Source organism: Plecotus auritus (genome assembly GCF_963455305.1).
Source record: "Plecotus auritus genome assembly, chromosome: X".
NCBI classification, from domain to species: domain Eukaryota; kingdom Metazoa; phylum Chordata; class Mammalia; order Chiroptera; family Vespertilionidae; genus Plecotus; species Plecotus auritus.
This window is the reverse complement of record NC_137784.1, coordinates 138,563,459-138,590,205: the sequence shown is the minus strand read 5'-3', so window position 1 is coordinate 138,590,205 and position 26,747 is coordinate 138,563,459. Positions and strand designations below refer to the sequence as shown.

General features: G+C 51.1%; 1 protein-coding gene across 2 annotated transcripts; it reads right to left on the bottom strand.

The window, feature by feature from the left end:
* CACNA1F (calcium voltage-gated channel subunit alpha1 F) lies at positions 1 to 26,377 on the bottom strand (the record flags this gene model as incomplete). Of its 2 annotated transcripts, none has more annotated exons than XM_080652641.1 (48): positions 1 to 921; positions 1,201 to 1,398; positions 1,983 to 2,095; positions 2,209 to 2,336; positions 2,452 to 2,559; positions 3,466 to 3,635; positions 3,901 to 4,035; positions 4,282 to 4,412; positions 4,566 to 4,667; positions 4,936 to 5,038; positions 5,228 to 5,324; positions 5,634 to 5,761; positions 5,987 to 6,146; positions 6,546 to 6,637; positions 6,901 to 6,966; positions 7,315 to 7,443; positions 7,652 to 7,672; positions 8,494 to 8,577; positions 8,808 to 8,918; positions 10,585 to 10,743; positions 10,842 to 11,043; positions 11,775 to 11,921; positions 13,017 to 13,069; positions 13,156 to 13,263; positions 13,671 to 13,758; positions 13,840 to 13,946; positions 14,095 to 14,154; positions 14,604 to 14,733; positions 14,915 to 15,062; positions 16,054 to 16,105; positions 16,291 to 16,336; positions 17,229 to 17,310; positions 17,423 to 17,543; positions 17,645 to 17,852; positions 18,732 to 18,957; positions 20,082 to 20,242; positions 20,359 to 20,385; positions 20,557 to 20,650; positions 20,763 to 20,855; positions 21,099 to 21,289; positions 22,210 to 22,313; positions 22,426 to 22,631; positions 23,242 to 23,394; positions 23,494 to 23,636; positions 23,880 to 24,019; positions 24,224 to 24,329; positions 24,666 to 24,927; positions 26,353 to 26,377. In XM_080652641.1, the coding sequence occupies 48 exons, from the start codon at positions 26,375 to 26,377 to the stop codon at positions 691 to 693; spliced, it is 5,949 nt and encodes a 1,982-aa protein (XP_080508767.1). In that variant the 3' UTR covers positions 1 to 690. The 2 variants fall into 2 exon arrangements, with proteins under 2 accessions (XP_080508767.1, XP_080508768.1); XM_080652642.1 differs by having other exon boundaries at positions 21,132 to 21,289.
* Positions 26,378 to 26,747: the final 370 nt, after the last annotated feature.

Sequence of the window (26,747 nt, the reverse complement as noted above, 5' to 3'; positions counted from 1 at the left end):
GATTTCAGAGAGGAAGGGAGAGGGAGAAATAGAAACATCAATGATGAGAGAATCATTGATCGGCTGCCTCCTGCACGCCCCCTACTACGGGTTGAGCCCACAACCCAGGTATGTGCCCTGACTGAGATTGAACCGTGACCTCCTGGTTCATAGGTTGATGCTCAACCACTGAGCCATGCCAACTGGGCCATACCAGGCTAATTCTAACCTCTAGGCCTTTCTACTGGCAGGACTCTCCTCTGGTTTTCTTATCCTTTCCTTCTCATCTCTGTGTCCTTCCTCAGTCTGACCTGACTGACCCCTTGTGGGGTCTCTGACTTTACCACACTCCTCATCCAAGTCGCCTCTCCTTCCCTCCATTTCTGTCCAATGCTGACCCCTCCCCCACCACCTCCACTCTGCCTCCAGCTTTTTTTGGCTGCTGTCTCTTCCTCCTCCTCCTCCCTCCTTCACTGACGCTGAGTAATCAGACCTGGCTGTCCTGGTTTCCGGAAATACCCATGTGTGGGCAGTGGCTCAGCACTGAACCAGGATGGATGGATGGATGGATGAATGGATGGATGGGGGCTTCCAGGCAGCCCTAGTCTCCAAGTGTGGAGACATCAAACTCCGAGAGCGTGGTCTATGCCTGTCTCCCTCTGGGGAAGGGAGGGCAGGAGGTTTATTGAGCAGTGGGGTAGGGGTGGGAATTTAGAGGGCATGGACACAGGCCATCTCATCTCCCAGGTCCTCTTCATCGAAGCGGGAGAGGATGGACTCCTCGTCACTATAAAGTGAGCTTGTTCTCTGTGCCAGCAGGTCACTGGCAGCACTGTCCATCTCGTCCAGTGTCAGGCGACATGCATCTGCGATCTCCTGCTTGGCCAGGGCCACAAAGCGCGGGTCTCGGGCAAAGACATCCAGGCCCTCAGAGATGAGCACCTGGGGCCACAGATAGGATCAGAGTTGACAGAAGGCACAGCATGGAGTTGAAGCAGCATGCACAGAGAGGTCAGTGTGGATAAGTGATGCACCCTTGAGGATATGCAGGGAAGTCAACGGGGGACAGTGGTACATACATCATGCTGAGTAGAAGTCGCAGAGCAAAGGGAGAGCTACATGCACAGCACAGAGACTGGGGACCCTTTCCCCCTTCTTCCCAACCTCCCTCCTCCTCTTGTTCTCCCCCATCCCTCTTGCCCATGCCCCTTCTGAACTCACAGCCTCCACCAGGCTGTCAGCACTGCCCCTCTTGCCATGACTGGGGACTGAGTGGGTTCCAGGCACTTGCAGACAAGTGAAGGTGCAAAGCGGACCGCTGGATTTGCCGACGTATCTCTCCCCTGCTGCACCCTCCTCCACCAAGAACAGTGGGGCATACAGGAGCCGACCCCTCTGAGGAGGGGTTGCCCAGGAACCCTGGACCAGAATAAACATCAGAGGGACAGTGATTGGTGGGTGGAGTGTGAGGGTATAGGACTCATTTCTGTGCCTACCTCTTACCCCTAAGCACAACTGTAGTCAAACTGAATGTGTGTAAATTACACGTGAGTTTATTTAAGAGCACAGAAGACCTGAGTTTAAATCTCAGCTCTGACACAGTAGCTGTGTGATCTTGGGTAAGCCTCTCTGGGCCTCAGTTTCCTCATCTGTAAACTGGGGCTAATAACAGTACCCACCTCACAGGTACAGTGAGAATGTGTGAGTTCATACAGTATGTGCCCTGTTCTTCAGAAGGTCTTGACATGTAGTGTGTATGATAAATTCAACCTAGGCTGCTCGGCTGGTGTGGCTCAGTGGTTGAGTGTCGACCCGTGAACCAGGAGGTCAGGGCACGTGCCGGGCTTGCAGGCTCAATCCTCAGTAGGGGGTGTGGAGGAGACAGCTGATCAATGTTTCTCATCGATGTTTCTCTCTCTCTCTCTCTCTCCTTTCCTCTCTCTCTAAAACAAATAAAAACACATTAACAAATTTTAACCTAGGCTGCCCCCACCTCACCTCACCTGTGCCCTGCTGGGCCCTGAGTTTCGCCCACGATGATAGGTGCCTGGGATGGGTAAATCTTCACAACTCCCCTGGCGCCGCAGACACTGGATGGTGAAGGAGGGCTTCCGACCTGGGGGTGAGGATGGTAGGTGGTACCGAGGGGGGGATGTTAGTGCTTCCCCACCCTTCTGCCCTGCTGGCCCTTGGGGGCCCTATGACCCACGCACACTCTCACACTCTCACCTGCAGGTGTTGGGGGCAGCAGACGGCGGCGTGGTGCGTAGTGGCCATCCACGTATCTCTGGGGTCTGTGAGGTGGCAAAAGGATGGGGCATGAGGGAGTCCTGGCCTGCTCATCTAAGTAGGAGCCCCTGAATGGGAAGGAGGGCGGGCTGGGGGTGAGCTCAGGCCTGGGCATGGGTGATGGGGTGCTATCAGTCCTTTCCCCCAAACATGGGCTCATCCTACTTGTTGTGGCCAGAATACTGGCCCGGGACTTCCTCTTCCTCATACTGTTTCTCCTGCCCTTCAGTTCCCGTGGGCTGAAAACTTCCTTCTTCCGGAATGGTGAAAATGAGAGCCCCAGAACTTCTCCTGGGGAAAGTGAGGCAAGTTAGGCAGATCAGATCCCCAAATACCGGTATGTGGTCCTGGGCCCCTGGTTCCCTCTCCCTTACAGAAACACTGGGCTCCTAATTTTTTTTAATTGGGGGAAAATAAAATTAACATAACATAAAATTAACCTGTTATTTAAAAGTGAACATGGGCTTTCTTTTAAGAGACATTTTTCTCATTGGAAAGACTCAACATTTCAAAAAAAAAAATATATCAAAGTTGGCCTGTGAAAGAGACAACTTCAAATAAGAATTGGGGGTGTGCTGGGGTGTAAAAGCTAGGAGTGACCTTATTTCATCCTTCCACTATCTTTATGAAGTAAGGTGCTATTATTATCCCCCTTTCACAGGTGAGGAAATTGAGGACCATGAAAACTGAGTAACACAAGGTCACTTAGCAAATGACAGATACAGGATTTGAACTTAAACCCATTTAGTCCCACATCATGTACTTTTTGCATTAAACCTTTGCATTGCCTTTCTCACATGAATCTTTTTTTTTTAAATATATATTTTATTGATTTTTTACAGAGAGGAAGGAAGAGGGATAGATAGTCAGAAATATCGATGAGAGAGAAACATCGATGAGCTGCCTCTTGCACACCTCCTACTGGGGATGTGCCCGCAACCAAGGTACATGCCCTTGACCGGAATCGAACCCGGGACCTTTCAGTCCGCAGGCCGACGCTCTATCCACTGAGCCAAACCGGTTTTGGCTCTCACATGAATCTTATTATCCTTTATTCCCACCTGAGCCCTTTAATCCCTCTCATCTTTCCCAAATTTCCATTAGAAGGCCTTACTCCTATGCCCCCTGAGTTATCCCCATACAGTGGCTAGTCCCTGCCTTCCCTCACAATCTCCCCCCCCAGACTCCTGACCATACCTGTGAGCATGGGATCCAGCCTGGGGCACACTGGACTGTCTGGAGTTGGGAGCCCCCATATCATCATCACTGGGCCCAAGGGAGAGTGAATCTGGCAGGTTGTCCCCAGTCGGCAGAGACACAGAAATCAGGGAGCTTTTATGGGATGGGGGCTGGGAGCCCATTGGAGCCTGTGGGAGTCACAAGACAGTGTTGCATCCACGTTATATCTAAGTCACTTGGTCGTATGGTGTGTCTCTGGTGAGCACCCCAGGGACTGGCTGTATCTGGGTCTTGGCCTCCAACAGTGGATGGTAGGTACCAAATAAACACTTGTCTATTGCCAGGGTGGGTGGATGGGGGGGGGGGGCTTCTCCTTAGAGGCAGTGTGGAAGTTACTCAGGGGATTGAGGGGTACTTTACAATCTTGGGGGAGTGAAAACTTGTTGTCCTCACTTGGTATGTTTCTGGGTCCTTTTCATCTTCCTCCTCCTCTCTACCCTGCCCCTCTTCCTCTTCCTCTTCATCTGTGTCACAGGTGAGGGCCTGTCGGATCTCAGGAACCAAGTCCTGTAGGCTCCTCAGACCAGCCTGTGAGGGTGGAAAAATGGGGAAGGGGGATAGCTCAGGGTCTAAACTCCCCTTTCATTAAGCCTGCTTCCCATGCAGGAGTGTGGGGTGGGGGAAGGAGTCCCCTCAACCACCTCTGACCCTCTGTGGGTCCTAGGACCTCAGTTTCCAAATCTGTGACATGGGCTCCATGAAATCAAGAAGGCAGTTAACCTCTGCCACAGTGCTCCCACATACCCCCACCCACCCAGGCTCCACTCTGAAGACCTGAAGGACAGAGAAGGTGCTTGGGGGGGCCTCAGTCCCTAGTAGCCCCTTTTCTTTCCTTCGCCGGAATTTGCGGAAATAGTCCTGGATCAGAAATGTGGCATAGAATTTGCCCACGGTGACCTCTTCCTCTGGGGGCAAGGGAGAGGAGGCAAGGTCACATAGGGGTCCTCTGTTCCTCCCACCCTGCTCACAGCATAAATTCCCCCTCCCCCAGTTAGTGCTGGTGAGCAATCATCTGACATTCAGAGGCTGGATCAAGAATTGGGGTGAGGATAGCTCACCGTCAGCAGGGGGGATGACTTCATCTAGCAGCTTCTGCTTCATCCGCTTCCAGATCTTTTTGATGACAATCCGAAGCTCCTGATTGGCTTGCTCCAGGTTCCCTGCTCCAGGAGAGGATGAGGGGGGGGGGGGCGGGCATGAGCCAATAGGAAGAGTCCTTCACAGCCACTCCCTCACTATTGGAGGGGCTTCACAAGCTTCTACTGCAGTCATGCACCACCGCCCCTATTGGACAGGTGGGGAAATGGGCCTGGAGAAAACAGTCACCTATTTTGAGGTTCAGAACTAGGAGTGGGACCCAGCACTCAGTTTGCTCCCTGCAACCTCCCCAGGGATCCTTCCACTCCTGTCCCCCACCCCCACACACACCTTCTGTCTTGATCTTCAGGGATGTCCGAACCAGGGCAAAGAGTGTGGCGTTGAATGTCACTGTCCCATCTGAGTTGAGGGGCATGTTCATTGCCACAAGTCTCTGCACACCAGGGACACAAAACCCACTTTGGGCAAATGCCTGAGATGCAGGCCTGAATGTCCAGGGACAGAAACCTTTGAAGATGCAACCAAACACCCCCTCCTCACCCAAGGCAAAGTTTCTGCCCACCCCTGCCAGATGGTGGACAGCTCTCTCAGAGGCAAGGCGGGGGTGGGCAGGTGCACAGACCTTGCAGGCCACTCGGTGTGGGCACAGCTTCCCAAATCCCAGTGGTGGCTGGATGCGTCTCAGCAGGGCAACCACATCCAGATGCTTGATGCGGCCCCTTGGGCAGGTGGGAGTGGGTGGGAGGCACCACTGGATTGGAGATACCCCCTCTAATCCTTTCTCAAGGACCCACCAGCTCATCACTACCTCTCCCCAACAACACCCCAGGGTCTGCCAGGGCAGAATTGAAGGGCAGTCATTGTGGGGGGTGGGGGTAGGGGGGCAGAAGACAGGGTCAGGGGACCCTGGGGTATCTACTGACTGGGTAATGGGAGGAGTAGGTTAGAGGTTCTGGGGCTGGGAGAGTGTGGGGCAGTGCACTGTCCCCTGGGATACCAGGTATGGGGTTAGAGGTTAGAGGGCATACTTGGCCCCAGGGTCATATTCAGACCAGATCCTCTTGAATTCATCGAGGTGATGGGGGCCCAGGATGGACCAATCTCTGGTTAAGTAATCAAAGTTGTCCATGATCACAGCCACAAAGAGATTTATAATCTGTGGGCCAGTGGGTGGGGGGTTAGATGAAGGGCAGAATAGGAAGTAGGGGGTTGGTGGGAGGCTGAGGTAAGATTATATGGTCGCTGGGTTACAAATCCCTGAACCAGGCCAGCCCTTTCACCTACTCTGAAGATCTGGGCTCCCCACCTCATTTGACATCCCCAGACCCTTCAGGGCCAGCCCCTATGGCAGTGGTGGTGGTTATGGGGAAAAGGTCCTCACCAGGAAGGCACAGAGCATGAAGAAGCTAATAAAATAGGCGATGGCAAAATTGCTACCACAGGTAAACTCCTCGCCAGGGCCGAAGTCAGACTCAGGGTCACATCGATTCCCAGGAAGGGTGGCAAGCATTATCTCCTGCCATGCCTCACCAGTGGCACACCTGGGGATCACATGGGGGTGTCATCCTAGAGGGAAGGCTATGAAGTCATGGCAAATGGTATTATGGGGACTGGAAAGGTTAGGGGATAACCCACCTCCTGCCAGGGGCTACATCTGGCACAAATAGCATTTCTACATTTAAAAAGCTGGCATGCCATGTTTATGATGGTCATATTCACATTTTACAGATAGGACACTGAGGCCAAAGAAGGGGATACATCTTACAGCCAGAAAAAGGATGGCCGAGGCTAGAATATTCTCAAATACTCAGGTCACAGCCAGAAAAGGTCCCAGGCAACATGGAACCCCATGCTGCCCTGTTATTTCCACAGCTCAGGCAGTCTGGGACCCACAAGGGCATGCTGGGGACTGAGGTGGCAGAGAAAGGAGTAGATGTTACCTGAACAGAAGCAGAACAGCCTGTGGAAAAGTCTGAAAGTTGTTGTTTCGGTTGATCTGTGTGCCATCCTGAAGGGCCACCTTGCCGAACATCTGTGGGCACACAGGGGCTGTGTCAGAGAGGTGAACCCATGCCCCCATAGGCTGCCACCCATTTCACAACTCCTAATACCTAAAGGGTCCTTACAACCCTGACAAGTAGGCACTGCTGATCCCATTTCACAGACATGTGGACTGTCTCAGGGTCATCTAGTGTGTCTGTCTTTCCACCCACCAATCCCAATTTCGGGCTCTTCCTAATCAACCTCCCTCAGCAGAGAAGTGCCTGAGGGATGCTCCCTAGGGTCCCCACTCACCTGCATCCCAATGACTGCGTAAATGAAGAATATCATTGCGATGAGAAGAGCAACATAGGGCAAGGCCTATGGGGTGGAGAGGAAGATAGATACTCAGGTCCAGGCAGAGAACTATAATCCCTAGAATGCGCTGCTCCCTCAAGCCTGGACCTGATGAGAGATGTGGTCCATCCCCCAAGTGCCCATGTGATGACTACCAGTATATCCCAAATGTGGACACAGTATTAAATACAATAGACTAAAGTCAGTGAAGCCAAGACATGCTGGGAATTGAGAGCCTAGAAAAGAGAGAAAACTGAAAATGTTAAGTTGCAGGTGGGTGTGGCACACTAGGAGATATAGTTCTGAGGGTGGTAAAACAGCAGGCTGAGAGGTAAGGTGGGGGTAAGAGGTGGTCAAAGGGATGGGGGTTACCTGGAAGGACTTGATGAATGTCCAGAGCAGTGTGCGGATCCCTTCACCCTTACTGAGAAGCTTGACCAGTCGCATGACTCGGAAGAGGCGAAAGAAGGTGATGGAAATGCGGGAACTGTCCTCAGAGCTCTGGGGTTGGGGGTATGGTGGGTATGCTCAGCCCACATTTTCCCCAACCACCTCCCTGCTTCAAGCTTTGGCCCTCCCAGCCCCTAAATCTGTCAGAAGTCAGGTCCCAGGATGGTCAGGGAGCATTTATAAGGTCTCCTAAGGTAAAAAGGAAGTGAGGGTGGGTGGGGGAAAAAGCAGAGAGTCCCTGTTGATGATGGGGGGCTACCTCGCCAAGATGGCCACCATTCTGGAGGGAGATACGGTCAAGACAGAGGAGATAAAGGAGATGATGTGATCACAGGTCCAAGTGAACAAGGCGAGAAATGATTGAACAGTTATAGGGGATAATGGATGGTACAATAATTATGCAAGGTCCAATGGGGAAGGTTATATGGTAGTGGATCAAGATGGTTGTGGGAAAAGTTGGTAATGGGGGTGAAGGAGAGGAGAGGGTACAGGAGATTATGGAGGAGAGATATTGGAGCCAATGGAGGAAATGATGGAGCCAGTTGTTTTATGGAGATGATGGATATGAGAGAACCCATGGGGAGACCCATTGGAGAGGCCAAGCCAGTGATGGAGGTATGGAACCAGCAGCATTGTCAATAGATGTAACAGTACCATATAATACCGAGTGGAGGAGATTATGGAGCCAACCATGCAGTCAGCGGTAATGACAGAGACATGAAAGACCCAGCGTTGGAGATGATGGAGTCAGTGGAGGGAATGGAGTCAATGAAGAAATCAGCAGAGATGATGGAGCCAATGGAGGTGGATGTAGAAACAATGAAGGAAATAATAGAAATAACAAAGTCATGTTAGGTGATGGTGGGTCCAGACTCCAGAGGATGGGCTGCAAATGGAATGAGGGAGATGGTGGAGGGGGATTTTGGCTGAATCCAACAGGGACTCAGAAGGGACAGAGCTAGAATGAGGAGCACTGAGTCTCCATGAGTGGGGTGGATGGGAGTGTGTCATCTCCTTTACCCATTTGAAAGAAAGCCCTGGGGTTGAGGTGAGGAAAGATTAGCAGGGGGAGAGTGGGTTAGTGGAGAGGCCAGTACTCACGTTGACTTCAGTGACAGCAATGTCCACTACGCTGCCCACCACAATAAGAGCATCAAATGTGTTCCAGGCGTCGGCAAAGTAATGCTGGAGGCAGGAGGAAAGCAGAACCCTGTCTTCACATATCTAGGAAGCTAGGGTAGGGAGCCAGTTCCCGTGGGGAAATTGGGGAGACAGAGCCCAGCTTAGACCACATGATGGCCCTGCATCTGGATCCCTCTCATTCCCTAGTCTCATGACTCCCTGGTTGCTGACCTCCTGAGAGCACTGCAATGAGCTCCACCCCAAGGAATTCACCCACTGCAGGTGGGGCACACCTTAGGTTTGAAGGCGATGATTTTGAGCACCATCTCAACAGTAAAGAGGCCAGTGAAGACCATGTTGAGGATGTCCATGGCATAGTTGAAGGGAGCAGTCTGCTCATAGTGCTGGAGGAGAAAATCAGGTGTGAGGACAGCACCTGAAGCAGAGAAACCCCCCACCCCTAGTCAAATGTTCTCTGGCTAGGAGTGAGGGGAGTCTGAGGATGTGGTATAGCACAATGGGTTGGCCTAACCCCTCACATTATCTACCTCCATTATGGATATTGGGGGAGACCAACTCTTTCTTTTACTTGTCAACCACAGTTGACATTCAATATTTTATATTAGTTTCAGGTGTATAGTATAGTGGTTAGACATTTATATAATTTACAAAGTGATCACCTCAATAAGTCTAGTACCCACCTGGAACAATGCATAATTATTACAATATTATTGACTGTATTCTCTATGGTGTACTTGATAGCCCTGTGACTATTTTATAACTATCAATTTGTACTTCTTAATCCTTTCACCTAGCCCCCTGACTCCCCTCCCATCTGGCAACTGTCAGTTTGTTCTCAGTATTTATGAGTCTGTTTCTGTTTTGTTTGTTCGTTTATTTTGTTCTTTAGATCCTACATGTAAGTGAAATCATATGGAATTTGTATTTCTTTGTCTGACTTATTTCACTTAGCATAATACCCTCTAGGTTCATCTGTGTTGCAGCAAATGGTAAGATTTCATTTCCTTGCAGCTAGTTCTGACTGACATAGAAACATAAGTCTGCTGCTGGTTGGGTAGCTTCTGTGAAAAATATTTTTGCCTTTTTTTTTGAGAGAGAGAGTGGGAGAGAGAGATGGAAGAGAGAGGGAAAGACAGAGAGAAATATTGATGTGAGAGAAACACATTGATTGGTTGCCTCCTGCATGGACTCCCGGGCCAGGGAGGAGCCTGCAACTGAGGTACATGCCCTTGACTGGAATCACACCCGGGCCCCTTCTGTCCGCAGGCTGACGCTCTATCCACTGAGCAAAACCAGCTAGGGCTATTTTTGCTTTCTAATAAAAGGCTCAAATGAGGAGAGTCCCCTGGTGGAACCTTCTCTCCCTTTTTCTGCCCTGAATGTGGTGTTGATGCCTGGAGCTGTGGCAGCCATTTTGTGACTATGAAGAAACAATCATGAGAACGAAAACCAATTCACTGAAAAGAGTGGAGCAGCATGGCTCAGTGGTTGAACATCGACCTATGAACCAGGAGGTTGCGGTTAGATTCCCAGTCAGGGCACATGCCTGAGTTGCAGGCTAGATCCCCAGTGTGGGGCATGTGGGAGGCAGCTGATCAATTATTCTCTTTCATGATTGATGTTTCTCTCTCTCTCTCCCTCTCCCTTCCTCTCTGAAGTCAATAAGAATATATTAAGAAAAATAGTGGAGTAGGAAGACAGAGCCTGGGTCTTTTATGAGCAATGAGCAAACAGCCTACCTCTACATTTCTTGCTATGTACATCTTTTCACATTTTAGAATCTCTGAAATTAGGGCGTGTTTTATAATAAATGGCAACTTACAATTGCTATCTGCCATTTCTTTTTCACATTCTTCGAATTCTGAAATCAGGATGCAACTTACAATTATTGGCCTTAGATGTGAAGAGATGTGGCAAATATCTTTATAGCTTAAGTCTCTGTCAGTTGGGGGTTTTGTTACTTGCAGCCCAAAGCATGCCTAATGGTTCCCAAGGGATTGTGTAGACAGGATAGGGTATCTGGCAGGGGTCAGGGTGGGGAGCTCAGACCTGCATGGCTAGAGCAACCGTGTTGAGCAGGATGAGCAGAAACATTAGGTACTCAAAGGCAGCAGAGTTCACAGTGGCCCACACACGATACTGATGCGGGTTCTTGGGGATGTAGCGGCGGAGTGGCTGGGCCTTGAGGGCGTACTCCACACACTGGCGCTGCATATGGGTGCAGGGCATGAGTGAGCAGTGAGGTCCCAAGGCAAAGAGGTGTATATGGGGGGGTTGATGGTCATGTATCAGGGGTCAGAGGTCACCTGGTTCTTGTCCAGCTCACAGTTTTGGTATTCCTGCTCCCCTTGGGCACGGAAGGTGATGATGACGAAGCCCACAAAGATGTTCATCATGAAGAATGCGATGATGATGATATAGACAATAAAGAACACTGAAATCTCCACATGGTAATTATAGATGGGTCCCTGGTCCTCTGCATGTGCATCAATGGCCTTATATAGCAGCCTGTGGAGCCGGTGGAGGCAGGTGAGGGGATATACCAGTCCCCTCAGACCATCACCCAGACCACTTATCATAGACACCTCAGAATCTCCTGCTTGGTACCCCAAAGACCCCTAGATCCCTTGACCTAATCACCTGGGACCTCCATACATACTCCAAGAGACCTCCACTAGGCCCTCAAAGACTCCCAAATCCCTTAAGCTCCCACAGACACCCCAAATCCCCTTCTCCATCCACCTGTAATCCCCATGTAGTTACCCAGAACTCCCCCACCAACTCCCAAATACTGCTAAATCCCATCAACTTGAATTCCCTTCTCCACCTCCCTAGTGATCTCCAACTATTACCCTGAAGACTTGCACAACTCTCTGGAAACCCTTGAATTCCCCATTCCATCTCCTCTGAGACCCCCAACCAGTCTCTCCAGGCATCTACCTGGTCCCCTCTAAATCCTACCCAGTCTTCTCAAGACTTCTACCTAATCCCTCAGAGATCTCTACCCAATTCCTGGAGACCCCACCCACCCGGGTCCCCAAAGCACCCCAGCCAGCTACTGGGAGACCCCCCACCCAGTCTTCTGATATGCCCACCAGTCCCCAGAAAACCCTATCCAGTCTCGAGAGACCTTGGTCACACTTCAAGATACCCTCCCACCCATCCTTCAGCAGATTCCAAACCAGTCCCCTAGATACTCCTTCCCTGTCCCTTGCTCATCCCGGGGCCCTTCTCCTCACGCAGGCCAGCCTTCGAAGGTGGAGACAGTGAACAGAGCCATCATGGCTGAAAGGACATTGTCAAAGTTGAAATCACTGTTGACCCAGAGCCGCTCCCGGACCAGGGGCCGTGACACATCTCCATCAGGATAGACCAGGAAGGAGCCCCTGTAGATGTTGTAAACAGTCTGAGTGGGTGAGGAGGGGTGGAGAGCTGTGGAAAAGGGACTGAGGTTTCCAGCATGGATGCAGCAGGGCATCATGGTGGAGCTGGATAGCCTGGGTTCAAATCCTGCCCCTCAATTTACTGGCTGGGTGACCATGGGCATTTAACCTCTCTGTGCTTCAGTTTTCCCTATCCATGAAATAAAAATAAGAACAATGTATTTACTTTCTTGTTACATGTATAATTAAGTCAATAATGAGAATAGTGTGGCACATAGTTGGCACCACATACAGGGTGGGGCAAAAGTAGGTTTAGAGTTGTGAGTGCATGAGATACAGAGTTTATTCTTGTAGTATTATTTGTATTACAACTGTAAACTTACTTTTGCCAACCCCTGTATGTTAGCTCTCATCACCATTGTCATCATTATCATTACCACCCAGAAAAAAGTAATATAAATAATAGTCAACCTGATCAGCATTAAGTTTATGCCAGGCATGGTGCTAGGCTTTATACCTAGTAACTTTACATTGTAGTACGCTCTCCATGTAATAACTCATTTACTCCTCACAAAAAATCAGTGAGAGTCACATTTTTTAAAATCCCCATTCTTCAGTTAAAGAAAATGGGATTCAGCAAGGTTAAGAAATGTAAGAAATTACAAGGTTAAGGAAAGTCTCATGGGATGATTTGAACCAGGAATTTTTGATTTGAAAGTCCATGCTTCTAACCTCTACCCTCTACAGGATGGAAGTTGAGGATTGAGTGGTATGTGGGTGTCATGGTGTTTGGGGATGGCTGGGAGGTCCAGAATAAAATATAGGTAATTCTGGGAGGTGGAGAGGGGTTTGGGGAGGTACTGAGGAGCCTCTTAGAGTTTGGTGAGATCTGAGGGCCTTTGCAGTTCTTGGGAGAATTCTGGTGGTGTATCTTGGAGGCTTGGGGAGTTCTGGGAGCCTTGATAAAATCTGGGGGGGTGTCTCTGAAATTCTTGGGAGGAAACCTAAGGGTTTCAGGGGCCTAGGTGAGCTCAAGGGGCCTCTGTGGCCTTTGGGAAGGGTCCTGGGCCCAGTGAGGGCAGGGTCTTGGCTACTTACTTGCATTCTTTGGGGGTGTGTTTGGCCTCATCAGTGCAACTGTAGAATTTCCCCTGTAGGGAGGATATTTGTCAAGCAGGTGCACCCTTCAACCCCACCTTGACTCATGCCTGGGCCTCCCTCTAGTGTTTCTTCCCACCTTGAAGAGCTGCACACCAATGCAGGCAAACATGAATTGCAGAAGTGTGGTTACGATCATGATATTCCCGATGGTCCGGATGGCCACGAACACACACTGCACCACGTGCTGCAGGTACCCACAAATATGACTAATGGACAGTGCAGGCCACAGCAGCCATGGGGCAGGGATTCTGGGCATGGATGGAGCTCAGGGACTTAGGTCAGGGACATGTTATTGTGAGTCAAGGATGTGTGGTCAGGAACACGTGGTTAAGGGGCAGTGATGTGGGCCAGGGATGTGTGGGCACCAACCAGGAATAAGTGTTTACCAGACAGGATATGTGACCACATGCCAGGGACTCAGATCAGAAAAATGTGGTCATTGGTTAAGGAATATGGGTCTGGCCACATGGCCAATGGTCAGGCATGAGTAGTTACATGTGGTCATGCATCATGCAAATGGTCAATCTGATAAGTGATTTTGGCCCCTGGGGCAAGGCCTGGATCCTGTGGACTTGGGTGGGGTGGGGTTACCTTGAGTCCCTTGGCCCGGTTGATGGCTCTAAGGGGCCGAAGTACTCGGAGTACTCGCAGAATCTTTACTACCGAGATTGCGCTGGAGCTGGGGAGGGGGCAGTCCTCAGGCCCTGGCTCAGGCCTTGCCTCAACTCTGGAGGAATGGGGTGGGTGAAGGGTCACTTACTGGATGCCAAAAGAGATGAGGGATACACTGACCACCAGCAGATCCAACAAATTGAACCAACTACGGCAGAAGGAGCCTTGGTGCAGGAAGGCCCCAAACACCGTCATCTGGGGTGGGGGATAGAGGTCATCAGGTTAGACCCCAGATTTGGGAATAGAAGGGGTAGAAGAGGATGGAAACAGGAGAGGTGGGTTGTGGGGGTGGGTGGGAGTGGGTTGGGGCAACTGGGGGTATGATTGGGGACCCATTAGTTACCTTCAGTAGAATCTCCACAGTGAAAATGGAGGTGAAGGCATAATCAAAGTACCCCAGAATCTGGGGGATGAGAAAGAGGGAAAGTCACTGAGTCATGGCTGTGGGATATCCTAGGTATGTGTGTGTGTGCGTGCGCACGCACTTGTACCTCTCTATGTAAGCATTGCTATCCTTCCCTCCTCCCTTCCCTCTCTTTCTTATGATCATTACGAACTTCTCTACAAGGCAAAAGGCTTGGCCATCAGAAAGACTAGGGTTCAAATTTGGGCTTCTCTACCTCTACCCAGCTACATGGGTGCCCTTGGCCTGTTCAACCTTTTTGAGCACAGCCTCTTCTTCAGCTGTATACTGATCTCCTCCCTGGAGATTCCACAAGTGTGCTGCACACACAGTAAGGCTGACATTCTTGCCCTTCTCTTTCTGTCCATATAGGGGTCTTCTCCCTGTCTGCACACTGGCCTGGATAGTGCCCAGTAGGACATTCCTGGGAGTGCCCCCCAAAGGCTCACGTGGTTGCGGAAGGAGTGAACTCGGATGGGGTCCTCAGCGGCCAAGGACACACTGCTGAGGATGATGAATACCAGAATAAGATTGGTGAAGACATGATGGTGGATGAGGGTGTGGCAAGCCTTCCTCATTCTGGTGAATGGGGAATGGGCTGTGGTCAGAACCCAGAGTTGATTGGGAGAGCCCAAGGGATGCAGCTCAGGCCTTTTGTATCAGGCTGTGTACACTGCCCCACTGAGCCTTGGCTGCCCCCTGGCCCTCCGCCTGCCAGAGCCCCTCCTGCCCCACTATTGCTCTCCACCCCAGCACTCACGGGTTGGTTTGGCTGAGGCAGAAGAAGGCGCTGCCCTCAGGGATGGGCACCACCTTCTCCTTGGGAACAACTTCCTGTAGGAGTTCCACACGTCCTGCACCCTCTTCTTCCTCCTCTTCTTCTTCCTCCTCCTCCTCTTCCTCCATGCCTGGCACCACAAGATCAAAAGAGAGGAAATTAATCGAGAAAATGTATGTAAAGCACCTAGAACAGTGCTTGTCACATGGCAAATTCTTCTCATTTCTTTGCTAGAATGTCAGCTCCTCAGAGAAGGGATTTTAGTTTGTTTTGTTTACTGTTGTGTCCCCAACACTTAGAACAGTGTCTGGGACACAGTAAGAGCTCAGTAAATGTGTGTTGAATGAACACTGCCATCCTTGCAGTCATATACATGCTATCCTATATAATAAAAGCCTAATATGCAAATTGCCCCCTGAACCGGGACCTTGACTGCTCGCTATGACATGCGCTGACCACCAGGGGGTGGCTCGGAACATGGAGGGTGCCAGTGATGTGGCGCTGGCAGCAGGTGGCAGTGGAGGTGCTGCTGGCCCTCATGGGCCCCGATAAAAGTGGTACTGCAGCAACAGCGGGATGGTGGAGTAGGTGAGTGGGCGGTGCTAGGCCAAGGTGGGTGTGAGTGGGGCCTGATCACCCTGCTGATCACCCTGTAGATGGCAACCAGCAGTGGTGGCAGGGGGTGGGGCTGCTGCCGAGCTCCCAGGCACTGAGGGAGCTGGGCAAGGCCTGATGATTCAGGCAGAGGGGGGCATGCGGGGGCCTGGGGGCCCAGGTGCTGCCCAGGGCCCAGAGGTCAGCTGGGACCTGCCCTTCCAGGCAGACACTCATGCTTTAATCTCTGGCCAGGCCTAGAGATCGCATCCATGCATGAATTTTGTGCACCAGGCCTCTAGTTATAAAATAAAGGCCCTGAGAAGTTCCTCAGTAAAACAAAACATCTGTTAATCTTCTTTAATCTCAATGTCCCAAATGTTGATGGCCAAAAACCATGCCCATTATTTTCAAGATGATCTTGGAAAAGGCTGCTCCCTAAAAAGGAGGGTCTCAGGGGTCAAGAGCTCTGCCTGGGTGCTGTCCCTAGGGTCCCGCACCTCCTCCACCTGGCTCCGGTCACTTGCCTGCTCCTTCATTCTTTGCACCCTCCTCTTTCTCATTCTCCCCACCAGGCACCTGGGGACAGTAAGATAGGGGTCATCAGTGGTGGGGGAGACATCAGGAGATGGACATCGGGAGGCACGGAAGGGATGCAGTAATGAAGGATTGAATAGGCAGAGGTTGGGGGTTAAAAACACAAACACATAGATAGGCATTGATGGTAGTATGAGGTGTAGACAGTGCCCAGGTTTCTAACTCACTAACGCTCCATTCTCCTGTGGGTGTTTCCCTTCAGTGCTCTTCTCCCTGTGTGAGAAAATGGGGGTGTGTGTGATTGCTAAGGATTGCAGCAGATGGGTGAGGATGAGGGGGGAGCATTGTAGTCAGAACAGACCTTTCTTAGACCCCACAGAACTTGCCTACTTCTGCCCTCATCCCCACAGTCTGTTCTTCTCACAGTAGCCAGAAGGATCCTGTTAAATCCTAAGTCTGGCACATTGCTCCTCTGCTCACACCGCTCCCATGGTTCCCACTCAGAGCAAAAACCAAAGTCTTCACTGTGGCCCAGAACACCCTAAATCTGGCCTTGCTATTTCCCCATTTGAGCTCACCTCCTACCACTCTCTCCTTTGCTCACTGGTCTCCCTGGTGTTTTTTTGAATGTGCTAAGACTATCATCTCCTCAGGACCTTTGATTTGCTGTCCCCTTGCCTTGAACATTCTCCCCCCCCCAGATATTTGAATGGCTCACTCCCTCGGTTTTTTCAGTTCTCTGTTCAACTGTCACCTCCATATAGAGACCTTCCTTGACTACTCTAACCAAAATAGCAATCTTTATTTCTCTCTATTCTTTTATTTCACTTTCTTTTTCTTTGTTACATATTATTAACATATATTTAAAGTATATAATATATTCATTTTTAATGTATTTTTCTTGCTTCCCCAACTCAAATGTCAGCTCCTGAAGGAGAGGATTCTGTCTACCTTGACCCCTGATATTTCCTCAGTATCTAGAACAGGACCTGGCACAAAGTAGGTGCTCAATAAATGCATGTTGAATGAACGAGAGCTGGCAGGTTGGATGTGGAGATGGGGATTGCCAGGGTGACTGAGGCATTTTTGGGGTGTGGGATGTGTGTGTGGATTCCCAGGCAGGGATCCAGGGGGAGACTGTGTTAGGGCTGGAGCCAGACATCACCTGCCCTTGTTCTTGGCAGTGCCTGTATCTCCGCTGGCTAGGTTGTCCACAGCAATGGCAAGAAACACATTCAACAGGATGTCTGGGGTGAGCTCAGGCTACAAAGGATGGAGAAGCAGCCTGCTTGTGGGCCACCCAGTTCCCTCTATCCACCCCACCTGCCACCATCCAGCCCCCCAAGGTTTTGAGGATACAGTTGCCGCAGATGAAGAGAATGATGAAATAGACGCACACCAGCATCCCTGGGAAGAAGGGGCCACCGTAAGCCATGATACCATCATACATGACCACGTTCCAGTCCTCACCTGTCAGGATCTGGTGGAGGGGGGGGTGGGAATTCACCATGAAGCTCTTGGGACCCTCCCTGCACCCTAGGGTGCCCCTGACCCACCCATCCCATCATCTCCGGTCCCCACCTGAAAGACAGTGAGGAGGGCCTGGGGGAAGGTGTCGAAGGTGCTTCGCTTGGTGTGTGTCTGGTCAAAGTTGAACTTGCCCCCAAACAGCTGCATGCCAAGTAGGGAGAAGATGATGATAAAGAGGAAGAGGAGAAGCAGCAAGGATGCAATGGATTTCATTGAATTGAGCAGGGATGCCACCAAATTGCTTAGAGATGCCCAGTGCCTGCAGCAGAGATGGAGGGGGCAGGGTTGACATGCCCAGTGGTGAGTCAGGAATTCCAGCTTGAGGTTCATTGGGGTGTGCTAAGTTAAAATGGCCTTTGGTATCAGGGTCAGAAGTGATTTTGGAGCTGGGGTGAGGCAAGGATAAGAAGTGAGGGGAAGGTTGAGATTGGGGTAAAGCGTTAGGGGAATAATGGGAGATGAGTTTAGGATGGAGGGTAAATGGAAATTGATGGAGCTAGAATTGGGTTTCAGGTTGGGACCAGGACTGGGGTTGGAGTTTGAAATTGCAGCTGGGGTGAATGTTGGGGTTAGGGATTGGGGAGTATTTGGAGTTGTAGATGACTGAGTTGGGGATAAGACTGGGACTGGGAACAGGGTTGTGGTTGGAGATTAACTGATGGTTAGGAGCTAGGAATGGGGGATGGTTGTGGTTAGTGATGGGGATGAGGCTGTGAGTTAGGAATGAGGTTGGAGATGGGGTTGGATTGGGTGTTGGGGTTGTAAATGGACTTGTGGATGATAAGTGGTTGGGGATTGGGCTAGAGATGGTGTTGTAGTTGGGGGCTGGGATGGGGTTTGGGTTGGGCATGAGTATGGAGTTGAGTTCAGAGGCAGGGTTGAGGTTGAGGAAGAAGATGGAAATGGAGTAGACACCCTTCCCACAGAACTTGAATCTCCACAAAGTCAGGAACTTGTGTCTGCTTTGATTCCTGGTATTTCCCTAAGGCCTGGAATGGTGCCTAGTACACAGCAGGCACTCAATGGATATTTGCAAATTAGATGGTGAAATATATATATTATCATTGGGACTGGGGTGGGGGCTGTTGGGGCTGTGTTTATGGCTTCAGTCCCCTCCTCCCCCTCCCCGCACACATACCTGGTGACTTTAAAGATCCTGAGGAGGCGCACACATCGGAGCACTGAGATGCCCAGAGACTGCATGGCGCCCACTTCCACCAGTGTGGTCTCCAGGATGCCCCCACAGACCACGAAGCAGTCAAAGCGGTTGAAGAAGGAGGAAACGTAGGCAGAGGGGCCCAGACCATACAACTTGAGAAGCATCTCCACCGTGAACAGACAGAGCAACACTTTGTTGGCATACTCTGTGGGGAAAGGGGGAGGGCTGGCCAGTTTCCATGGTGACATGTGAGGAGGTAGGGCCATGGGATGATCCGGGGTATCAGGCCAGGCACAGGCTGGGGGTGGGATTAGGGTTAGGAATTGGGATGAATTTGTAGGTCAGAGTGGATGAGGGGCTTAGAGTTGGGGTGAACGGCAGAGTTGGGGTGGGGCATCAATCAGCCTCTATGAGTCCAGAAAAGCTCCAATTCAAAGGTAGAGTTAGAGTCTGGGTTTTAGTTAGGACTGGGGCTGGTTTGAAGTTCGGGGTTAGAAGAGTGCTCAGTATTAAGGTTGGGGTTGAGATGAAAATGAATTCTTATAAGAGTTATTACTTATAAAGTGTTAGCTTTATGTGGGCCAGGCAATGTACTAAGCACTTTTCACTTTAATTTAATCCTCCTACACACCCCATAAAGTGAATACTATAACTATCTCATTTTGTAGATGGGGAAATTGAAGCACAGAGGGGTTAACTTGTCCAATGTGGTGTTAAGAGCCTGGACTCTGCCCTAGCCGGTTGCCCAGTGGTTAGAGCGTTGGCCTGAAGACTGAAGGGTCCCAGATTTGATTCTGGTCAAGGGCACATGCCTGGGTTGCAGACTCAATCCTCAGTAGGGGATGTGCAGGAGGCAGCCGATCAATGATTCTCTCTCATCATTGATGTTTCTATCTCTCTCTCCCTCTCCCTTCCTCTCTGAAATCAACCATAATAATAAAAAAGATGAACAAGAATAGATCCAGAGACAAATGGTAGGGGAGGGGAAGGTTAGAGAGCAACCAAAGGATTTGTATGCATGGATAGTGGCATAACCAATGGACACAGACGCTGGGGCGGTGGGGGCTTGCCCGAGGTGGGAATGGCTGGCGGGGGGGTGTCAATTGGGATAAAAGAAGACATATGTAAGGCTTTGGACAATAATAATAATAAAAAAGAGCTACGGAAGTGTAGGCTATAAGTGGGATGGGACAGGCTAAGATTTCTGCATTTACTTGTGGGGAAGGCAGTGTTTGGGGGTCTGAGACACCTGAAGGATCCTGAATTGGAGCTTCTGGGATGAAGGGAATTGGAGGCTGGGGGAGAGGGCCAGCAGGCTGGGGGGCGCACCCTGGGTCTGAGTTAGCCACACAGGCTGCCCGTGGTGCTCTGAAGCGATGGTGAGCGTGTTGAGGAAGACAAGCAGCAGCACAGCCCAGTAGCAGGCATTGGACTTCACAGCTCGCCGGCAGCATGCCCGGAGACCCTGGTTGACTCGACGGAGGCGGCGGCTGGGCAGAAAGGAGAACCCATTGGCTAAGATCACCTACCTCAGCCTTCCCTGTAGGACTCAGGTGAAGATCACAGAGTCATGGGGTCCAGGAGTCACATAACTTCCTCAACTTACCAGATCCTGGTTTTCATGATCTTGTTTCTGCAAAAGAGGTTGATGAGAGGTGAGTGTCATAAAGGGCTGAGGGGCAGTCAGTGGCTAGGATCAGAAGTCAGGGACTGAGGTCAAGGTTGGAAACTAAAGTAAGTACTGGGGTCAGGGTCTGGACTGAGTTCTGGGCTAGGTCAGGGGTCAAGGGGTTGGGGCCCTCACAGGCAGCGTGTACAACTGGCCAGAGCCCCCTCCTCCTCTTCCTCATCGCCTGGAGTCTCTGCCATGGAACCAGTGTCACTGGCTGGCAGGCTGGCTGTGGGCAGGGTGGGAACAGAGGTCAGCACATGAAGACCCCAAGTTTCCATCCTTGGCTTTCTCCTCCATCTACCCATCCTACCCCCTCCCCAACCAGGATGGATGCCCACCATGGCTGCTGGTGGAGTGTGTGGAGTGGGTGGAGTGACTGAACCAGCGCAGATGTCCACGTCTCTTATTGGTCAGCTCTGCCAGTTGTGGTCCTGCAGGGGTAGGGAGGACAGTTGAGGATCATGACCTGAGGCAGGGTAAGGGCTGTGTGTGTGGGAGGTGGGTTATTTGGAATCTGTTCTGGGTACAGTTGGGAGGTGGATCTGAATCTGGATCTAGGTTCTGTTTCCTAGGTCACATGTGAGGGCTGGGCCTAGAGTTGCTGCAGGTGAGATCTGGGTCTCAGGAGGGCAGCCCACATGGAGCAGGGAATGGGCCAGATTGGGGTTGCCTACGGTGGCCAGCCCTGCCCTCTTCAGCCACAGAACCAAAGTTGCCATCAGCTGAGGGGTCTTCCATGTCCAGCTCCTCTGCCTGCATGATCCAGTCCAGGTAGCCCCGCAGGTCCTCCTCCAACTGCTGCTTCTCCCGCAGCTTCTGGAAGTCCCCTCGTGCTTTTGCCTTCTCCCTCTCCTTGGAGAACTCCCTGAGGGTGGAGGATAGAGGGTGAGGTGGAGGAACCACCCTGGCCCCCTCACCTTCCCCATTCCAGCCACACTGGCATCCTTGCTGTTCTTTGAATATGCCAAGCACATTCGTGCTTTGGAGCCTTTGCACAGAGTGTTCCCTTTGCTTGGGACACTTTCCTCAGAGAGCCACATGACTCATTCCCTCATCTCTTTCACATTTTTACTCAGTAATACCTTCTCAAGGAGGCCTGTCCTGACTGTCTCTATTTATAACTGCAAGATAGCCCCATTCCTATTTTTTAAAATAAATCTTTATTGTACCGATTATTACAGGTGTTCCTCTTCCCCCCCCATAGCTCCCCTCCACCTGATTCCCCACCCCACCCCATGCCCTTACCCCCCGCCACTGTCTTCATCCATAGCCATTCCTTTTTTTTTTTGGCCTTGCAAACATGTCTTCATTATCCACAATAATACATACTTTAAAAAAGGCATAAGACCAATTAATGTACCTTCAACTGCAATTTTTGCAAATGTGGCATAAATCCAAAATGTACTGTAGATTTGATCAAAATTGATATGCAAGTCTTTTTCCCTATTCTTCCAAATTGGCTAGAAGCCTTCCTATTCCTATTTTTATTCTTTTATTTTCATAGGACATATTCCATATAAAACACTACATATATGTTACTTATTGTATATGTTGCTATAGTCTGTCTTCCCCCTAATTCCCAAATGTAATATTTGGGAAGGCAGGGATTTTTGTCTCTTGTTCCATTCCTAAAATGGTGCTTTGTACCCAGTAGATGCTCAATATTGACTGAATGAATGGTGGGGTATTTCAGATGGGTTTTGAAGGTTGCCTAGGAGTTTTCCAGGAAGAAACAAAGAGACAGAGTCTGAGGGGCAGGATGAGGGGAGTGTCTAGGCTCCTCACCCACTGAGGACGCCAAGTACAAGGTTGAGGACGAAGAAGGACCCAAAGATGACGAGACTCACGAAATACACCCAGGGCAGCTCATACCCCATGGCATCCTGCATCTGGGGAGAGAGAGGACATGCATCCCTCAGGGCATGCAGACATTCCTGCCTCTGAGCTCACGGAGAAAAGGCAGGTACAGCCTCTAAACTGTGTGCCCTCCTTCCACCTCACCCAGTAGAGCACATCCGTCCATCCTTCCATGGTGACACACTGGAAGACCGTCAGCATGGCGAAGAAGAAGTTGTCGAAGTTAGTGATGCCTCCGTTGGGCCCTGCCCAGCGCCCGCGGCACTCGGTCTGGTTCAGCGTGCACACACGCCCAGAGCCTCCGGAGCCTGAAGACGCACAGGGCGACGGGTCCTCCTCGGCTTCCATCTCTGCTGGAAGACAGGGTCTGGGCTCTGGGCTCTGAACCACACCCACCCGCACTCTCTGCCACCCTGTAGCCCCGCCCACCTAGGAAGTTCAACTCAGGGTCCTAGATTTTTCTAAATCAAGGACAACCCTTAGATCCTGACTCTGCCAGGTCAGGATTCTGAACCACTGGGAAGCTGAGTCCCAACCACAGGGATCTGGGGAGTGGGACTGTAAATCTTGGGGTAGAATTTTATAAATAAAAGTGAGGTATCAATCTGGGGGCGGAGTCTTGTGAATTTTGGAGGGTTTCTTAAAAAGAGGGTGGGGGCAAGGCTTGGGTTGGGGTCCGGATGAAGGGCCTGAATATCTGGGACTAGTGCAGGATGGAGTCTTAAGTGGCTAGCCGCTAGAGGGTGGAGTCTTGTGACAGGGCAGAGCTATTAGCAAGTGGGCGATTGTAGTCTGAGATTGAAGGCGGAGTCTTGTATATATGGGTAGGGCTTGTCTATCGGGGTTGGAGCCTGAGTCTGGGGGCGGAGTCTTATGAATTAGGGTTTCCTTGAGAACAGGGTCTGGCCTAGGAGGCAGTGGAGGGACGCATCCTGTCCCTGGAAGGTCAGGCTGGCTGACCAGATCCCAGGAAGTAGCACGTTTTGTGCATGCGTCCGAGGAACAGCTCGAGTCCGATGATGGCATAAATAATGATGACGAAGAGCACGAGCAGAGCGATGTGCAGCAGCGGCACCAGCGCCTTCATGATGGAATTGAGCACTATGTGCAGGCCTGCGGGAAGCGAGGGCTGGGTGAAGTAGGGGCGGGGTCCGTTCAGTCCTCCTCCCGCTCCCCTTCCCTACCTTCAACCCCGGGAGGCGTTACACTCACTCGGGACCCCAGACACCAGCCTCAGTGGCCTCAACACCCGAAATGCCCGCAACGCCTTCACATCGAAGCCCCCCGGCTTCCCTCCAGTATGCGGAGCATCTCCAGGCCGTCCGGGGCCCTGCTCCAGCAGCACGCTGAACAACCTGATGGGTGAGCAAGGTATGAGGCGAGGGCGGGTGTCAGGCTTTGGCATCCCTTCCCATCCCTCTCCTCTCCTGAGAAAAGCACAAGTCTCTGTAATCGGAAATGCAAATAGGCTTAAAATATTCCTGATTCTGGCTGCCAAATGGGAGCAATGTAAAGTAGTTGCTTCCCTGAGCCCTGAATTCAGGGGGCTTGAGATGAAAAGTTGAACTAGGGTGGGGGTGTGCCCCGCAGACGCGCACCCAACCACAACGATGATGAAATCGAGTAGGTTCCAGCCATTGCGGATGTAGGCGCTGGGATGGAGCACCAGCCCATAGGCCACGATCTTGAGCACCGTCTCCACAGTGAAAATCACCAGAAATACGTACTCCACCTGCTCCTGAGGATGGAGCCGGAGATCCGAGAATTATTTGGGTTGGGGGTTGATGGGGGCAGAGGTAGGGGAAAAGGGCGTAGTTAGGATGGAGGGCTGGGCAGAGGTGAGTCATCTGGATCAGAGAGGGGAGGGCCTGGCTGGAAGGCTTGAGGTGTAGTTCTACTGGGGCTGTATCTGACAGGGCGGGCATGGTGAAGCAAAACTCACTAGGTTGTGGTTGGCAGTGTTGGAGTCGTCTTCTGGGAAGGGAATGTAGACCCCCAGGGCCACGCAGTTGGCAAAGATGGTCAGCAGGATGAGGATGTCGAAGGGCCTCAGGTGGACACAGTCAAGGACCCAGGCAAAGCAGCCTTAGAACCCCAACATTCCCTTGGGGTCCTCCCCACCCAATGCTCACCCTTGACCCCAAGGTGACCAGCCCTCACATTCCCAGCCCCTACCCTGACCAAGGCCTTGACTCTGACTCCCCTAGATAGCCATTTAAACTCTTGCTGTGGTTTAGTTCTTGACTCGACTCCCTGGTGAATGACCTTCACTTTTCTCAAATTCCCCCTGAAGCCAGTACTTGACCCTTGATCCATGCTAATCCTGACCCAAATCCTTCACTCTTGGTACTCTCGTGACCTCACCCCCTGAAGCCTCCTCTGGCCTTCCAGGATGCTTCCATTCCACGATGCTGATGCAGGACTGCCGCAGAGGGTTGGCCAGGGTGAGGCAGAAGAGCGCTCGGGGTGACCGCTGAACGCTGGCCACTGCCACCGTCTTGTGCTTACTGTGCTGAGTCCTTCGCTTAGGGGTCCCCAGGCCGGATGCCCCACTGATTTCACCTCCTGATTCTGGGGGCCCAGGGCACAGCCCCCATTCAGGACCAGGGCCTGTCCCATTGGCTGGACTGGGCTCTGGGGTGATGTCTGTGTGGAGAAATCAAGTCAGGAGGGGCAGGATATTGGGGGCAATCATAGCTGCCACCTACCTGATTCCATCCCTCTGTCTGAGGGAAGGAAAAAAGAACATGTAAAATTAGGAAAAGTTAGGGGTACCTGAGTTAAGGATTGGGATGGTAAGAGTTGGTTTTGGAATTGATTGGGGATAGAGGGGGAGTTTATAGAGGAGTGAAGGTGAGGTTACGTTTCCAAGTGAAGTAGGGTTTGGTGTTAGACTTGGGGTAGAGTTTAAATTGGCATGGGGTACCATTAAGTTTATAGCTGGAGGCAGATTTAGGGTAAATTCAAGTGGTGGATTTTTGGGTTGGGTTTAAATACAGGTGGGAGTGGAGTGTGCTTGAGTTATGATTTAGGGTTAGGACTGGGTATTTGAGTGAGCTGGGATTAGAATTAGGATCAAGGTTGGAGCTGAAGTTAAGGATGGGATCTGAGTTTTGCATTGGGGTTTTCAGCTAAGGTCATTCCCAATCCCCATGGCCTTGTTTCAGCCTCTGAGGGGCAGTAGATTGACCTGGTTAAGAGCCCCAGCTTTGGAGGAAAGAAGCTGAGTTTCAATCCTGACTTTACCACTTGATAGCTGCGTGTGGTCTTGAGCAATTTACATAACCCCTCTGAGACTCAATTTCCTTTTCTGTATAATGGGATGATAATAAGAGAACCTACATTATAGGGTTGTTGTGAGGATTAAATTAGTTCAACATTTAGAAGATTGTCTGGCACATAATATTCCCATTTTGCAGGTGAGGAAATTGATGCAAAAAGAGGGGTTAAGTGATTTGATGAAGTGGTTGAATTGGGAGTCAAAACCAGGTAGACTCTGACAGCAAGCTCTCACAACTTACTACCACCATTGTGTGTGTTCTCTATTTCTATTTTTTCCCTTAAAAATGGATCTGCACTCTTTCTGGAAAGCCAGAGAACCACTTGCTAACAGCATTGACATCCAGGGGCTGGGGTTGAGGTTAGGTGACTTTAGAGCTTATGGTAAGGTCTGTATCTGTGTTGGGGTTTGGACTCGAACAGGGATTTGCCCTCTGGTTGGTATGGTTTGTGTTAGGATTAACCCTGGGGCTGGCTGTGGAGTTGAAGATGGGTGGGCACTAGGATAGGGGTCAAAGCCAGGATTGGGGTTGGGTTTCAGCTGGTAACTATGGCTGTGGATGGGGAAGGGAGGCCGTAGAGAGCAGTGTCTGGGTCACGCTGAGCTTCATGGCTTAGTTGGAGGTAAGGCTGTGTTTGGGGTTGGCTGGGATGGGAACAGGATGATTCTTGTCACCTGGTGGTTCACCAGGGGTGGGGTCCTGGTGGGCAGTGGGTGAGTCAGAGGGGCCAGGGGTAGAGCAGAGCCCAGGGTTGCTCAAAGGGTCTGCAGGGGTGGAAGGCTGCTCTCACCTTTCCCGCCTTCAGATGCCGACATCCTCCTTTCAAGGTTGAAGAGCCATCTGCAAACAGCCCCCCTCTCTTCCCCCAGCTTTGGAGAGATTAAGGTCACTGGGCGGGGCCATAACAGGGTTGGATTGGAGGGTGAGCAGGGTCGAAGATGGGACATTTGTGGGTCAGAGCCTGGTAACAGAAAAGGCACTGACTAAAAAAATACTTAAAAAAACATTTTTATTGATTTCAGAGAAGAAGGGAGTGGGAGAGAGAGATAGAAACATCAGTGATGAGAGAGAATCATTGATAGGCTGCCTCCTGCGGGCCCCACACGGGGGAGGGAGCCGGCAACCCAGGCATGTGCCCTGACCAAGAATTGAACCTAGACCTCCAGGTTCATAGGTCGATGCTCA